The 17943-nt window shown below is 36.3% G+C and overlaps 1 protein-coding gene and 1 long non-coding RNA gene across 4 annotated transcripts; one reads left to right on the plus strand and one right to left on the minus strand.

Moving 5' to 3' along the window:
* Positions 1 to 2818: 2818 nt before the first annotated feature.
* Positions 2819 to 5027, minus strand: LOC129727654 (uncharacterized). Of its 3 annotated transcripts, none has more exons than XR_008728576.1 (3): positions 3646 to 4581; positions 3208 to 3505; positions 2819 to 3139 (listed from the first exon to the last, which is right to left on the minus strand). It is a non-coding gene; the product is annotated as an uncharacterized LOC129727654 (long non-coding RNA). The 3 variants fall into 3 exon arrangements; XR_008728577.1 differs by lacking the exon at positions 2819 to 3139 and having other exon boundaries at positions 3646 to 3976; positions 4047 to 5027; XR_008728575.1 differs by lacking the exon at positions 2819 to 3139 and having other exon boundaries at positions 3646 to 5027.
* Positions 5028 to 11943: 6916 nt separating this feature from the next.
* Positions 11944 to 16462, plus strand: LOC129727653 (uncharacterized). The gene is made up of 2 exons (XM_055685689.1): positions 11944 to 14766; positions 15954 to 16462. The coding sequence occupies exon 1, from the start codon at positions 12059 to 12061 to the stop codon at positions 14093 to 14095; it is 2037 nt and encodes a 678-aa protein (XP_055541664.1). The 5' UTR covers positions 11944 to 12058; the 3' UTR covers positions 14096 to 14766; positions 15954 to 16462.
* The last annotated feature ends 1481 nt before the right edge of the window (positions 16463 to 17943 follow it).

The raw sequence follows: 17943 nt of genomic DNA on the forward strand, positions 1-17943 counted from the left end.
AAAGTCGTTGAAATTTACATAAAAACGCTCCGATTATTACTTGATCCGTTCGATGGCACATGTTCTGACTGATCAGCAGTTCTGCTCATATAAAGAGTCAAAAATTGGCTTGATTCGTGAATTGTCTCAAAAGACGAACACTTTCATCGTAACGGTGTTCGAGCTCTGACAGGCACATCGGGGACAATATTTTGCACGATTTACAGGTAACTGTTCCTTTGATAATGATGTTGCGTTTCTATTAAAAATTTACGAGAACTTTCTATTTAGAAACGTAAGACACAATCAAAACTTATGATTTTGGTTATTAATTAATTTAAACATAGTTTTTATAGCTTGAAAATGACAGTAACTAAGAGAACGGTTTTAGTTTAAATTTGTAAATGCGTATGAAAATTTATGATCTAGTCAAGTTTGACATGACTAAATTTTATCACACATTTTAGCTTTACATGAAAAAATAAAATAAAATAAAGAAATTGAAAATGGATTCATAGTTTTCATTTATTGATTTTCTTTAAAAAAATCTGTATAAGTCTTGAGAAGTTTCTCTTGACCATACTCGGCGTAAGGATTGTGCACTCTTCTAACTGCAGCCAGTCTTCTTCACCGGACAAAGCGACGACCGCAGGAAGCAGACTCATTTCCGGTGGCGCATTTATGGCTCTTGCGCAGCGCTGTAGCACAGTACCAATTTAACGGCATTCAATGACTTCGCAATCTCGGGCGGTACACCGCGTGGTGGATTGCAAGACTGCATGCACTCCCGGTCTTGTCTTTTCTTGGCTTGATAGCAGAATGGCTCCAACCGTCATCCAACCACGAGTGCGAGACAGAGAAAGAGAGAAAGAATGCTGACCGAAAGCCAGCGCGATGAGCCCTGCGCTGAATAATATTTACAAACGTCATTTGATCGTTTACTGTATTATTAGTTTGTTTTAAAGTAAGATGCCTCTAGGCGATCTCCGACTCCGCGAACGCTGCACAGAACAGACTAAAGGTGGAATTAAACTGCTGCGACGGTAGCATTATGCGCACCGGGACTCGTTTATACGATGTGCCAAGATTACGACCCTTGGGCTGCTGGAATGGACCCCATAGGCGTAATGTAGCAGTGCGGGAATGGGGGCCTGACAGCAGCGGGAAGGAGAGAAATCACTACTGTTCTGCATTTTAATAAGTTTTGCGTTGCATCCTACTTGCCGGTTTTCCAATCTTGCGTCTGGGCGCATATCGCGTTCGGTCATTTTTCATGAAGCTTCAGCCGAGCCGAACTGGAGCGCAAACAGCGGAAGAAGAGGATGCTGCTTCCTCGAGGCTATGGCTTTTTCGGTGAATTTAGATACCTACAGGAAATGTTTAAATTATTCATAAACGTTTCGTAAAACGGTTTCCGTTCACTCGGGTTGTTTAACTGGCATTTTATTCTCACTTTTTCCCCGATTTGGGTAATTATGATTTTTCTTTAAGCCCTTATGGGGTCTCGACTCATCTCTCACCAAGCGCTCGCTGTCATGTGGCATTCGTCCTTTACGTTTGCCTCAGGTCCGCACTGCTGTTGTAGAGTTAGATTAGTTGTTCGTGCAGAAACAGTTTCATCCCTCGGCTGACTAATGGACACACGTTACTGATTTTCTGCGGTTGCAGATGAGGGTAATTGCAGGCTTTTGGACTGCTTTTTATTGCAGATGCGTTTTCACGAGAAATTATGTTACATTTCCTCTCGTTCATGAGTGCTGCTGGAGCGGCTACCGGCTGACCGACTGACTGACGGACGGATGGATGCGCAAATCGGGACCAGCAGCATCATGAATGAAAACATCTTGCTGACTGGTAGGTTTTTGGCTCTGGAATGTGGTACTGAACCCACAATACAAATCAGATAAAAAACACCGATCGATTAGTGATCCATTCTTCATGATCAGCACTGGCAATTGTTCGGAGCTAAGGTTCATTTCATTGAGATAATTTTCTGCGTGCTACCGTGCATCCGCGTGTCCATCGGCAAACTTTTCAGTTGCGGTTTTAGGTGATTACGGGGTTGTCGGTTCGGTTCGAAACATCATTTATTTTTATTGAAATCCTAAGTGCTGCACTGCAATCTTGTCCAACCGTGGCAAGTCACGAAGGTCCGGCCAGGCCAGGCCAAAAGTGGTGCCAGATGAGTCCCGCTTCTGGTGTCGACTCTCGTACGACAACCCAGCTAACCGGGCCGACCGTAGTGGACTGTATAGATGGTATTTTAATTATAATTGTGATATAATTTAAAGCAGACAACGAAAAAAGTGCCCGCGGCATCCTTCTCCTCCTGAGCCGACCTGATTTTAGGCGGTTACAATTAATTTCCATTCTCTTCCAAAGAAGGATTAAGAAAAATCCTAAATGGAAAAAACATCTTTGGAAAAACTTGTCATTAATATGCATGGACAAGATGATGAAATCATTTCTCTTGTCAATTTGTTTCAACATCGCAAGTGTTGAAACTTGAAATTCCATCCACCACTCATGTTATGAAAATATGAAAAGTGGATCATAATCAAAGAAGGTATTGTTTTGATTATGGAGGCAAAAACAATACCTCAGTTATTAAATCGAACGCAAGTTCGAATGTTTTAAGTTTATATTTACAGCAAAAAACTCCAATTCGCGGATGTTTAATCAAAACATGCAACCGAGCGGATTTACGAAAAAGTTAACAACGATTGCATCAGCCGTGCACGGGCACGTTCGCGAGGAAAGAGACGGAAGAGCGGCCCGCTCTCGTGAGAAGACGACGCCGCGGGAAAATTCGGAGTGACCGGAGTAGCGGCGAAGACTTAAGCGGGGACTTCAAGGAAGTCCGACGTCGTTATAGTGATACCCCTCGTGAGGCAGGTGCCTACGTCGTTATAGATAGTCCGCGGTTCGTTTAGGTGTTAACTCTTAAGTTTTATTCCGCGAGGCAGAAGTGATGCCCGTTGTTTAAGTTTCGGTTTAGTGTTTAAGTGATTTAATATTTTTTCAACTTAACTGATAGATTAAAAGTAATTAAAATCGAGCAGATGTAGTGCAGTTAATCAAAGGACATATCACATCCAGCAGTAATAGTGTCTAACCACTCGGTACGTATTCCGCTTCATTGGTGACAGCGCAAAAGAGCCTGAAAAGATAGGCTCAGGTGCGCCGTTTTCTGGCTGGGCCAGTAGTGAAAAAGTAGAAAAAACTTACGTGCTTAAGTGACTTTGACGTATCGGAAAAACAGACCCAAATCAACGAAAGTGAATGCCACGAAACGTGCAAGTCCAATATTTCTAAGGGCTCCTCCTCGAAGATGGTCGAAACCTAAAAGAACAAATAAAAAGGATTAGAAGAAGAAACAGTGAAAGTGTTAGAGGAACAATAATAACAATCCGAGATCGACTGTTGACCAGTGTTACGCGAATTCAAGTTTTCGAAATCCAATCGCAATAGATCCCACGGACAGGGAGCAGCTCACAGGGCACTGGAACCAGCAACAGGATTCAACCTACAAAAAAAATGAAAATAAGGTAAGATCAACCCAAGTGGTAACCAGCACAAATAAATTAACCTCCCGCTTTAAGGCCCTAGTTGGAAGACCCTAATTCTATTCTTGGTTCATAATCATAGAAAAATACAATTACTTACCCATCCAACCTCACCGCCATAGCGGACTGTTCACCACACTATTCTGGCACAGAATATTCCACTTTCTGGCACAGAATATTCCACTACTACGACACTACATTCTAATCCGTGGCTAGTCACACGCCACTAAGATAACCTCAGAATTTTTTTTAATTTAATGAACAAATCAAACTAAAAAACCAGGGGTACCGACCCGTACTGCCCATACCGAAACAAATTAAGAATGACGACAATCAATAATGCATAATTGCATTTTTATTAGTCGATTGACACGGTTTCACACATACCAGTGAATCAAGTCCATCGAAAATTTTCCAATTGGAATGGAAACCTAAAAATATATCAACTCACAGTGGGTCAAACACGTGAGTTGATCACATAAAATAACATCAATAAAATACCTTTTCATTCGAGTTCCTCACAACTGGACTCAAAGTAAACAGCGAAACCAAAGATCAGAGGATCTAAGGTTCGAAACAGGAACGTTTTTTTTTTCTCTCTCTCTTTTAGTTTACTAATACATGATCAAATTTTTGTTATTTCACATCATTACATGAATTTAACTTTTACAGCTAAATATCACAAAAGATGACAAGTGACAAGATGACAAGATAGATGATGACACAAATATTAATCCACTGATGACAGGCATCGCCAAATTGTATAGGATTAATCACGTCTCCGATACAGCAATAATCGCGGAACGCATATGAGTATGCGATTATTGCGAACAAAAGTGGGAAGAAGAAAACTAAAGCTTCATCATGACCTACGTCAATAATTGCAAAGCTTAGTAGCTACGCGAGACCTTGACCGTCAAACAAATGGCACATTGAGCCAGTAATGAAAAAATAAAAGTCCAAAATTAATTTTCACGGTTGAAACACAAACGGCAATAAAGAGTGGTCAAGGCATAATTAGGAACTACGCTTAGAGGGAAAGAAAAAAAAAAAAAAAATAATATAATTATCTTTATATATTAAAGGGAAATGTTTCTTCACAAATGCATAATTTGAGAACAGATAGAAGAAATTGCAAGACTATTGGTGTTGTTTAGTTCGTCTAGAGCCCCGACGGGTTTATAAATAATAATAATAGGGGAATTCCACTAGAAAAGATAATAAAATATTAGCAATAAAATTACAAATTTGACACATACTCATCGGAGCAAAGCCCATCATGCAACACTCACTATGAAAGTGGTACTCCAGGAGTAGCGACCAAAACGACTTAAGAATTGCATACTAAGCAATTCACGCAGAGCCGCAAGGGGAACACAATTCGAACGAAGCGAAGCACGTCGCACACAATTTAAACAAAGCCGTGGTATGAAAAGACTACACATAGAACAAAAAGGTTCTATACCCAATACCAAGACATATAAAGACATGCAGTTAGCACGTTCAGCCGATACTGGACTAAATTTAGTACCACAAATACATTAAAATTACTTAATCCCATAAGTATGAAAAGGGGAGAATAGAGCAAAAAGACCCAAACAATCTAAAATTGGAAAAAACTCTCGGTATCCCTACAAATATCTCCTTTCTCTTTTTAAGGTCAAATAATATGCTGCTGGAAGCAGGATTAAATGACCAGATTAGAGGAGATCAAGGAATACGTTGAACGGGAATATAAAAATCTACTCAAAAGCAAAAATAGGGCAAGATCACTTCAAGGAATTCTAACGAAAAAAGAACTCCTGAGGGATCACCTAGAAGAATTCGAATCTTTAGTCCTTAAATATGATAAAAGACTAAAGGACAAAGATTGGAACAAGCTCACAGATGACTTTGAGTTTGTAAAAACCAAAGTAGAGCAATCCATTAGAATATTAGAGGGAACTTCGATAATCCCAGAAAAAGAAAATAAGAGGCAAAGACGAAACTCAGACTATTATATCGAAGTGGTAATTCCTACACAAGGATTAAACCACTCGATATCCCTCGAGGATTCGCAAATTTGGGAAGCGTTACCCTTTACTTCATCATTTAATATATCAGGTGAAGTAAAGAGCTTTCTACAAGACAAGAATCAGATAGATAGAGAGGGAGAAAAGGCATCAGGAGAGGACTATCCGATATCGTCTTCATTTATATTACAAGAAGACGCTTCAAGCCGCTTCAAATTTCCAGATCATATTAGTCTGGAAAGCGAAACAAATCCGGAAAATAAAAACCATACAGAGGATTTTGATTTCGATAACACAAGTTTCATTGAAACTTTAGAGAGGCTTAAAAATAAATATTACAAAGATAGTTTTTTCTTCAATAGATTACTAAAGAAGAAAAAAACCAAAATGCCAGCAGAAACAACAAAAATGATGATCGATGCAGCTGCGATCATTCCAATATTCAGTGGAAAGGCGGAAGAACTAGATCCCTTCCTACTACAAGTTGATTATTTTGCAACAGACATCCCGGCAGCAGCTAGTCACACCCCATTATTGAATGTGGTGTACACAAAGCTCAGAGGGGATGCACTCAAACGGCTCAATGATATAAGGGCCGAGAAATGGCCCGAAGTTAAATTAAAAATGGAAAAACTTTTCCAGCCTGAAAAGAACATCGGGGCAATCTTCAAAGAAATCGAAACCCTACACCAGGGTTATTCAGAATCATTTGAGGAGTATAAAACACGAGCCACAAAAATTTACGAAAGTGTGAGAGATATCCCAGGACAGGAGGGAAATGATTCATATGTGTCAACACACCTAAGGAAACACTTCCTAGGGGGCCTGAGAAATCACACTTTGATTTCGGCAGGAAAGTCTCAACGAGATAAATCCTTTATGGACTTGCTCGAATGGCTACAAAAAGAATGTGAGGAGGAAGAAGAACTCCAGGATATCCACAGAAGGACGAAACCGGAGAACTCACCAAATTCTCCTCACAGAAAAAATTATAACAACATGAACAATAACACTCAAGGAGTTGCTTATTTAAATAACAACTTCAGAAGAAACAATAATAACAATTACCGAAACCAGAACAGAGGACACAATCCTCAGGCAAATAATCAAAATCAAAGTTACCAGAACAACTACCAAAACAATGGTAGTAGCAATAATTACAGAAATAATGGTAATAATACAAACTACCAAAATAATGGTAGTAATTACCACGGAAACAGGAATAATAATAATTATCAAAGAAATGATAATAACCATTCCAATTACAGGAACAGTAATAGTTTCCGGGGGAACAATACCGATTTTAGACCACAGAATAACGATTACCGAGGAAATGGCCAAAATAATGGCTTTAACAGAAATGATAACCGCGGTAATTATCAAAACGGTCATAATTCAAATTATAGGAATAATGACCGAAACAATGATACCAATAATAACAACAGAAACAATGGTAGAAATTCCTACGAAGGAAGACCCTTTCAGGGAAACCAACCTAGGAACCACCAAGGCCAATATGGTAATAACAGGGATTACAGAAGAGATGGGTCAAAAAACTAAAAAGGAGGGATTCAATAAACCAAAGGTTGACGGAATCCCAATTTAAAAGCTGCCTTTTTACATCATCAAAACCAAGAACACAAAAACTAAAAAACAAAGAGACTATAAATAAAACAACAGAAATTAAGTTTCCAATAAAAGAGACCCACGATCAGAGGTTTAGTCTAATACTAAATACACTCGAAAGATCGAATGAGTATACTGATTATCTACTAGATACAGGTGCTCAACCAAATATAATATCATTAAGAAGAGCTAGAAAAGTCGGTGCTGTATATATAGATAAATCCGACAGATCAGAAATCAAGGGAGTGACCAATAGTGAAGCATTGAATTCCATTGGCTCTACTTGGATAAACCTAAAGATATTAGAACATGTAATCCCGACAAAATTCTACGTGATTGACGAATTATCAATTCCAGCAATACTTGGAGCAAAATTCATGAAAAGCCATATTGATTCGATTGGAGGTAACTTTAAATATGTTATCTTCAAATTGAACATTCCAAAGAAATCAATTGAAGATAAAGACAAGGTTGATATTAAAGTATCAAAGATTACCAATAATAATTCTAGAAAACCCGAACAAATATTCATAGCAAATTATCAGGATGAAGCTATATTATCTAACAGTGAATCTGAAGATGAATACTTCGAAGATGATTACACCAGTGAATATTTAGAAAGTTCAGATGATCATGGAGAAAATAATTCAAGCTACTTTAATAGTTTAAAACCTGAAATAGGCTCTGCCGACAATGGAGATGAAGATTACTTCGAAATATCTTCCGCGAACGAAGAGGAACCAATTACAGAACCCGATAACGAATTTAAAATGGAAGATTTGGATTCCAATCAAGATTATAGCTTATTGGAGAACAAAGGAATTACACAAGCAAGAGGAGGAGAAAGAGTGAAAAAGGTTTTGGATAGCCTGAAACTCCAACATCTCGAAAAAAATACATTTTTTGAAATGGAAAATATAATGGCAGAATATAGTGATATATTCTTCCTAAAAGGGGATAAGTTGACTATCACAGATGCAGCAATGCACGAGATAGAGACAACAACCAATGTCCCTATAAATAAGAGGCAGTATAGATTCCCAGAATCTACAAAAAAACAAATTAATGAAGAAATAGACGAAATGCATCGCCAAGGCATAATAAGGCCTAGCAAAAGTCCATGGAATGCACCAGTTTTGTGCATACCTAAGAAGGATTTAGATGCGGAAGGGAACAAAAAGTACAGAATTGTAGTAGACTTTAGAGCTCTCAATTTGGTTACTAAACCATTTGTTTACCCCATTCCCCTAATAGATGAGATGTTAGATACTATAGGGGATAGTAAATATTTTTCTACATTGGATTTGAAATCAGGATTTTATCAAGTTCCGATTGATCCAAGAGATGCGGCGAAAACAGCATTCTCAACCCCGAATGGACATTATGAATATACGAGAATGCCCATGGGACTAAGAAATAGCCCATCAACTTTTCAAAAATTAATGAACTCAGTGCTATATGAATTGCCAGACATAAGGGCTCGGGTCTATCTTGACGACATTTTAATATACGGAAGAAGCATAAAAGAACACAACGAAAATCTGATCAGAGTGTTGAGAGCTCTGAGAAGACATAACTTGAAAGTGGAAACCTCAAAATGTCAAATATTAAAAACAAAGATAAATTATTTAGGACACACTATTGACGAACACGGTATACGTCCTATGAAAGATAATATTGAAGCTGTAAGGGATATGCCAGTTCCAAAGACAGTAAAAGGAGTGCGCTCATTCTTGGGAACAGTGAATTTTTATGGAAAATTCATCCCAAAAATAGCGGAAACTCGAAAACCTTTGAATGATTTATTAAAGAAAAATGTTCGTTTCAAATGGTCAGACGAATGCCAAAGTGCATTTGAGAAATTGAGAAATTTTCTAACATCGGATACTCTTTTGGTAAGACCAAAGTATAACGATACCTTTGTGTTAACTACGGATGCGAGTGACTACGCAATTGGAGCAGTCCTCTCAAATGAAAAAACACCAAATCGACCCATAGCCTACGCTAGTAGAGGCTTAGTAGGGGCCGAAATAAGGTATCACGTAATCGAGAAGGAATTACTTGCCATTGTTTGGGCAGTAAATCGATTCAAGCACTATATATATAATCAAAAATTCATCGTTTATACAGATCACAGACCTTTAGTTTCTCTGTGGAATCTGAAAGAAACATCTCACACCTTAACTAGGTTGAGATTGAAATTGCAAGGTCTGGAAATGGACATACGATATAAACAAGGACGAGAAAATATAGTAGCCGACTTTTTGTCAAGACTTCAACATGAAAATGTTGAAAAGGCCAACGACACTAACGAAAATACGGTCGCTGTGTTGACTCGTCAACAAAAACGACAACAGGATTTACTCATAAATGATGATGAGAATTCCGATGATGTCCCTGAAGATGAAATCTCCAAGATATTAAACTCTGACATTTCGGACAACGAAAAAGTTACCTTAAACGACTCAAATGACGCCTTAAAAGACGCAACATATCTATCAGCGGAGGACTTCAAAATCGCTCTGAAACAGGAATTGATTGATGAATCAAAAGTGGTTATTACAAAAACTATTAAAGATGAAAAATCATGCGACGCAAGATTTGTCATCCTAAATAGCAAAACTGCTTTCAATGAGTTAACATCTTTATATGATTACCCTCACGGTATCAAAGATTGGGTCAAAGATAACCTTTTGACACATCCTTCAAATAAGGTAGCAGGAATATTACTCGAAGGGAAGAACAACTCCCTAATGAATTTTGACAATTTTATTGATTTAATGTTAACATATTTCAATAACTGCCCGGATTTCATTCTAAACGCAAAGACAATTCACATGATCTCGTTTAGAAAGATAAAGCAATATCAGATTTTACAAATAGTAAAATATATTGCGTGGAAATTGGATATCAACATCATTTTATACAACGCAGACAGTGAACGAACTATAGTAAACAAGGACGAAATTCAAACAGTTTTGCATGAATTCCACGATGCGCCTCTTGGTGGACACGTAGGAGCAAAACGAATGCATCAACGAATAGGCACACTTTTTGTATGGCCTAACATGAGAAGAGACATTGAGAATTATGTAAAACAATGTGACTCATGTCAGAAGAACAAGATTTGGAGCCATAACAAAATCCCAATGAAGATAACAACTACGTCATCAGAACCATTTGAGAAGGTTTTTATAGACATAGTTGTCTTACCAGAATCCGATTTTGGTAATAAATATGGACTTGTCATGCAAGACGACCTAACCAGATTCTTGGTAGTAGCACCAATGGAGAATCAAGAATCAGAAACAGTCGCCAGGACATTTATAGAACATTACATTTGTAAATTTGGAACACCTGCTGAATTAGTATCAGATCAAGGTTCAAATTTTATGAGTGAGGTGTTCAAACATATTTGTAAAATTTTGAAAATAAAGAAAATCAACACAAGCGCGTATCATCCTCAAGCCAATTTAGTTGAGAGATCAAATCGTGAATTAAAAACATACCTGCGTCAGTACGTAGTAGGCAACCCACATGTATGGGACCAACATCTGCCATACTTTACGTTCGAGTACAACACGACGATTAACTCTTCGACAAAGTACTCTCCGTTCGAACTTGTATATGGACGATTAGCTAGATTACCAGCATCCATATATAACCAAAGGGAAAATGGTCTAAATTACGAAAGCTACTCAAAAGAGATGAGGTCTGTTTTCAAAAACATTCACTCAAAAGCTAAAGAAAACCTAATTCTGTCAAAAGAAAAGCGCAAAGAGCTCTATGACAGAAAAGCAAACGATTGGCAACCTATGTGGGGAGATCTGGTCTTAGTACATGCCAACCCCATGGGAGTAGGGCAGAAACTCCAGAGCTATTGGAGAGGCCCTTATGAAATCGTAGATTTGCCCAGTGAGCAAACCACGGTAATCAAAAACGGCAACAAACTAGAGAAGATCCACAATAATCGCCTAAGAAAATACCATAATTAAAAGAATGAAATGAAAAAAAAAAAAAAAAAAAAAAAAAAACATTGAATGAAGCATAAAAACACTCAAAGTTCACTACCTCTTCGTTTTATTTTTGGGGTGTCCGGATTTAAAACACATCAACATTTTGGTTGTAAATCCGGACAGTGCAAACAGGAAAAGGACGCCGTTTGACAGTGCGTTTATGTTTCGATTTATCTAAATTTTATCTCACGGCTTACTATGGTATTTATGATGTTTGAACGATCTTTCACATATAAAAAAAAGCTCCTGTATAACATTGCATCTCATAAATTGCATAAATTACCATCTAATTGAGAAGTATTGATGAAGGTGTCCGGATATTGGTACCGTCCGGATTGTGATTCATCACGGTACAGCTCGGCGACTGATCGTCAGCCCTACTGATTTTTGCGAACGAAGTGGAAATAACAAACACAGAAAAAAAAAAAAAAAAAAAAAAAAAAAAAAAGGGGTAAAACCCACAACGAAAGACGAATTATTAATCAATAAAGGATGTGATATTACATTTGTTAACATAAAGATTAACAAAGAAAGTTTTACAAAAATATTAGTATATTATCAAAAAAAAAAAATTATTATTACGTACATAATATTTAAGTCTATTACATAAAAATGTCTCTCAATGAATAAATGTCTACGTCTAATGGCCTATGATCCCTGACCAGAATTGGTCAGGCTTTTTGCAAACAAAAAAAAAAAAAAAAAAAAAAAAAAAAAAAAAAAAAAAAAAAAAAAATCTGCCAATATCAAAATATTTTCTTTTCTCCTCGATTACAGGAGCATTTTTCTTCTCGTTAACCTATTCTGGTTAACGAATGGTGGATTCATTTTAGAGGAACAACACGAGCCGTTGATAAGAATGGGCACATACGTGTTGAAGGTAAGATTCCCGGTATTAGGATTAGAAGAAGGAGGGAAGGCCTTATTAAAATCTAAGGCAGATTATAATTATACTTGTGTATTATTACAAAAAATAATAAAAAATACACATTGTAATGTCATGCTGAGTGATTTAGAAATGGCATTCAACAAAAGCATGGATATGAATAAGTTCATAAAAGAATTTTTTCCATCCCGAAGAACTCGTGGTTTTATAACAGCCATTGGAGGTATGGATTCTGATGATAGAATTCGGGTGGATATAAATCTGGACAAATTAAGAAGGAACGAGGAATCCTTGGTCTTATCACTAGATCATCAAACTGCGACAATTGATGCTATGTACAAATTTGTAGACAGCTCAATGTTGCATATAGATGATAAGATGAAAAACGTGATGAATACGTTCAACACATTAGGGAAACTGGTCCAAGACGACTTAAGTTTCGCTAGTACATATAAAAAGGCACTACAACTTGAGTCGGAATTAATTGAAATTGGATTTAGAATTCAATCTTTAATAAATGACTTAAATAAACAACAGAATATTATACTACAAGTCTTGCTTAATAAAGACAATAGTATAACATGGTTTATTCAATTACTAGAGCCAGCAATTTTGTTGCAAATATTAAAAGAGGCTGAAAGTAAGATCAAAGGGGGCCTCGAATTTCCAAGAAGACAAAATAGCGGAATATTGTCAGAGATTTTGAGAATAACGGATGTATCCTTTAAAACGGAGAACAACCAAATGTTGTCAATTGACCTGAAGATACCGTTAGTTTCAAAGAGGAAATTCAAAGCATTTAAGGGAAGTTTTATTCCACAAATAAATGGAACTATTATCATGACCATTAATTTGGATCGGAATATAATAATTGAGGAAATTGATAGCTATTGGGGATTCCTATTAACGGAAACTCAATACGAAAACTGCAAAATATACATGAATTTTAGAATTTGTGAATTAAAACTGAAGGAGGAAAATTTAACTTCAGAAAACGAGTGCCTATTGAATCTCAGATTCAGAAATTCAACAGAAAATTGTAAGATTAAACTTCTGAGAGTCAATCACGACGCTTGGTTTGAAACCGAGGAGTCAAATGTTTGGGAGTATGTAACCCCACAAGAAGTTGAAGTAAATATTTTCCATGGAGAAAATAAAACAAAATTGATTGTTAGGGGTACAGGTCGAATGAGGCTAACCCCAAACATGAGGATTCAAACAAATAACACAAAAATTTGGTATTCAGATACTACAGTATCGGATAACAAAGCATTAGTAAACACAATGAACTACAAAATAATGAATTTTACGTGGGAAGAAAGTACAATGCATTTGATCCCAACATTGAGTGGAAATTTCTCTAAAGTTTCATTCTATGATCGAAAGAAGCTTTTTGATTTAGGAATCGATGTTGAAGTTCTCAAAAAGCAAAGACCCTTCCTAGAAAATTTAATTTATTCTCCACTTTCATCAGGCTGGACTATAGCTAGTATAGGGACTGGAGCAATAATTATGTTGGCAACGTTGATAGTACTTTTTATTTGTTGCTTTAAAGGGCAGATTTCTTGCCCACAAAACAAAAAGTACGTCTCTTCATATTCCAAGGAAAGGAAGTCGAAACCTTTTAAACAAAGGAATCCAAAGGTTTCAATTCTGAAAAAACCTCGTTCATCACCTCCAAAGATACCGTTGAGAGGACAAAAGATTACCCATTTAGGGCCATTGATCGACCCACGGGAACCGAATTCAGACGCTGAGATGCTTAAAAGGAGGAAAGATATTTTCGCCAATCCAAATTTAGAACATAATGGAGAAATCATGCTCATGCGTGAATTAAATCCACAAGCGAATTTACCAGCAATTCAAAAATTAGAAGAAGAATATATGGAACCAGATATATTTCAAACCTCAACAGGAATAACAAATGAAAGCGATATCCAGGGGATATCAGAAAATAAGACAATTATAAAAACACAAACTAGAAGACCACCAGTCAGAATTCGGTGGTAGAAAAAGTTGATACAGAGCGACAACCTACAGCTAATTATAACATAATGCGTTCGCCAATAACAACAAAAAAGCATTTGAATGAACCGAAGAGCTGGAAATCCAGGATAAGTAAATGTCTTGTCAAAGATTGTCAAAAATGTCTGCACGTAATAATGTCAAATAGATGAGCACTATAAAAGAATTAAAAGGGGAAGAGGAAACATACCTCCCATAAATAACGCGAAAGAGTAAAACTTTGATTAATTAAATCGGAAGAGACCCCACATTATTTGAAAGAAGGGCCTTTCAAATGAAAATAGAAGAAATGAAATATTGACCTAGAGCGGATAAAAGTTTCCCTCGTTACAATCAGTATCCCATGGGAAATGTTAAATGAGATCGTACTTACCGTTCGACAATAGTAAAATTGAACATTGTCGATAAACTGAATTTTTTTTTTACGATTTTTTATGTTTGAATGGATAGTGAATTATTGGACAAGGGAACACTACCTAGAATGACTGTGATTTGAATGAAATAACAAGGGAGTAGTGACCCAGAATGGTAGTTATTGAGTATACGAATTGTTAATTATATTATATACAGCAATGTATTAAGAATTTATTTTACTCATTTCTTTTTGCAGACAGAGCAAATGAGATACGAACAGGCCTATAGCCTAGGAAATTGAGGTAAATATATATAGAAAAAAAAAATAAGAATTTAAATCCTGTTTGTAGTAGTCAACAAATACTTTTGACACTACGTAAAATGTATGCCAAGAAACATTTAAACAAACGAAGAGGACTAAAACATAGGGTAACGCCTCAAATTACAAATATGGAAAGACCGAAAAGACACGAAAATTATGAGATACCACAAAGATTAAAAATTTTGTTGGAAAGACCAACAGTATCTCTGGAAGAACAGATAAGACATTCCTGGAATAAGGAAGACTGTTCTGAAAACATATTTGTAGAAACTAATGGTCTCACAGCCCATCGAACTTATGCAAGAAACAATACTGATTGCATAAGAGGTAAAGTTGGGTTCACAAAAGGTCTCCATGTATGGGAAATAACATGGCCTAGTGAACAGAGGGGGACACATGCATACGTTGGAATAGCAACGTCTGATGCAACCCTACAATGCATGGGTTATCAAAGTCTATTAGGACTAGATAGCAATTCTTGGGGCTTTGACATAAACAGGGGCATGACGCTTCATGATTCAATCATTGACACGTACCCAAAAAAAACAAAATGGTAGAGAACGAAAATCTTTTGAAAAGTTCAAAATAAAGTTCGAGATTATTAAAGTGATACTGGATATGGATAAAGGCACACTGAGCTTTTTAGCCAATGGCCAATACTTTGGAGAAGCCTTCGAGGGTCTCCAAAATAAGACACTATACCCAATAATTTCAACAGTTTGGGGCAGAAGTGAGGTAAAAATGGAATATTTAGGTGGTTTAGAGTCTAAACCAATTACCTTACAGGAATTGTGCAAATACACAATCTGTAAAGGAATGTGTTCAATACATTTCAAAGAAAATGTCAAACTTTTCCAATTACCAAAGTCAATAGAGAACTATTTGTGCCTTCAAGGAAAGGACTTTTGGAAAAGGAGTCTGAACACAGACAGAAAACATGAATGCACAAATTATTGTGTCACAAATAACACGATTGGGCTCCGAGTAAAAGACGTGTGAAAAAAAAAAATTATGGATTTACACACATCTGTCAGCACATTTTTTTTTTAGATATATAACTATGTAGTATGATAGAGTTTAATTTTAATAGTATATAATTATTTTTGGGATTATTCTACATTTTATTATACAATTATTTAATAGAAAACAAAAGGAGTATATTTACAGATTAATCCTGCCTAAAACCTCAAATCAGGGGGGGTTTTAGGTCAACAGCAATTTACCAGGCGATCCACAGAAGACGAGAAGGAAGATAAACCAGAATGGTGAATAGAAGGAAGGTAAAACAGAATGATGGTATGGTGAGTGTAGATTGCTGCTATACGGTAATGCAAGTGTAATTTTGGGTTATCCTTTTCGGTATTAAATACTTGCATTGCTGTAGACCTGTTTTTTTTTTTTCATATTTCCAATATTTTTACTTTTAATTTGGTATAAGATTTTTTGGCTTAATTATTGACAAGAGGGGTGAATTATCATGAATTCTCAAAATTATATATTTGTGAGAAAAATATTTTTCTTGACTCTATATTTTGAGTAAGAAAATGGAAATATTAAAATTAAAATTGTTTTCATTATTAATAAATATTAAAGACATATATGCTTAAATGGGAAAACATGAAAAAGGTATCAAATTGGGAAGAAGTTGACAATAGGAGAGAGTAGAGAATAGAAAAAAAAAAAAAATTTATTTAAAGTTTATTACATTAATTAATCATTTGAAAAAAAAAAAAAAAAAAAAAAAAAAAAAAAAAAAAAAAAAAATTATTATAATATAAATAAAATACACTAAAATTAAAAGTAAAGTAACATATTCAGAGCGTAAAGATAGGGATATAAAGTAAGGAACTAAGACTAGGGTCAGACAGTAGGAGAACGATAAAAGGATCAGTACTCACCGAACGGACGGCGGAGATAAAAGACGGATGGAGAGAGATGAATCTAGAACGGATTCAGTAAATATATATTTGACTGAATCAGAAATTAATATAGCAGTTGAATAAAACGGAAGAGAAAAGCAGTCTTTCATCATCAATCAAGAAAGATGTTTAAGGAGATAAGACTATTCTATCAGCTAGGAGAAGCCGGATAAGTCATTATATACACACACTTTACACCACTTGCAATGGGATAGACCTGAAGAGCAGGATCGATGAAAACGGGTTTATGTCTTCAGGGAACAGGAAGAATCCCAAATTTATCGGCAGGATTATAAGTGTAGAGAAACACCAGATCAAGTCTTAGGACTACGTGCAACAAATGATCGGTGTTATATCCGAGCATAAAGATTAAAAGCTGTAACATCTAGGATATATCTCAACAGAATTCAGGACTTAGGTCAACCAAGAAAGATCCTGAAACAACAAATATTCTTCGTGTTAATGGGACGGATAATACCAAGGAAGGAGGATAGACAGGAGTGGATAGAGGAGCGAACGAAAGGGGGCGGACGGCTCTCAGGAAAGGAGAAGGAGAAGGAGTACGGAATAGTATGGATAGAACAGTAGTAGCTAGGGAATAGAGTAGTAGGGTACAGAGGCAAAAGATCTTTCATTTCCAAATTATCCAAAAATCAGGTTCCTTCAAATTTTTTTTTTTTTGTAACCCATGCCAAATACTTTCATCATGTTTTTAATGAATTGCATTAATTAAAAACTCGATCAGTGGGGGTTTTATGAGCCGACCTGATTTTAGGCGGTTACAATTAATTTCCATTCTCTTCCAAAGAAGGATTAAGAAAAATCCTAAATGGAAAAAACATCTTTGGAAAAACTTGTCATTAATATGCATGGACAAGATGATGAAATCATTTCTCTTGTCAATTTGTTTCAACATCGCAAGTGTTGAAACTTGAAATTCCATCCACCACTCATGTTATGAAAATATGAAAAGTGGATCATAATCAAAGAAGGTATTGTTTTGATTATGGAGGCAAAAACAATACCTCAGTTATTAAATCGAACGCAAGTTCGAATGTTTTAAGTTTATATTTACAGCAAAAAACTCCAATTCGCGGATGTTTAATCAAAACATGCAACCGAGCGGATTTACGAAAAAGTTAACAACGATTGCATCAGCCGTGCACGGGCACGTTCGCGAGGAAAGAGACGGAAGAGCGGCCCGCTCTCGTGAGAAGACGACGCCGCGGGAAAATTCG

Source organism: Wyeomyia smithii, chromosome 3 (assembly GCF_029784165.1).
Source record: "Wyeomyia smithii strain HCP4-BCI-WySm-NY-G18 chromosome 3, ASM2978416v1, whole genome shotgun sequence".
NCBI lineage: Eukaryota > Metazoa > Arthropoda > Insecta > Diptera > Culicidae > Wyeomyia > Wyeomyia smithii.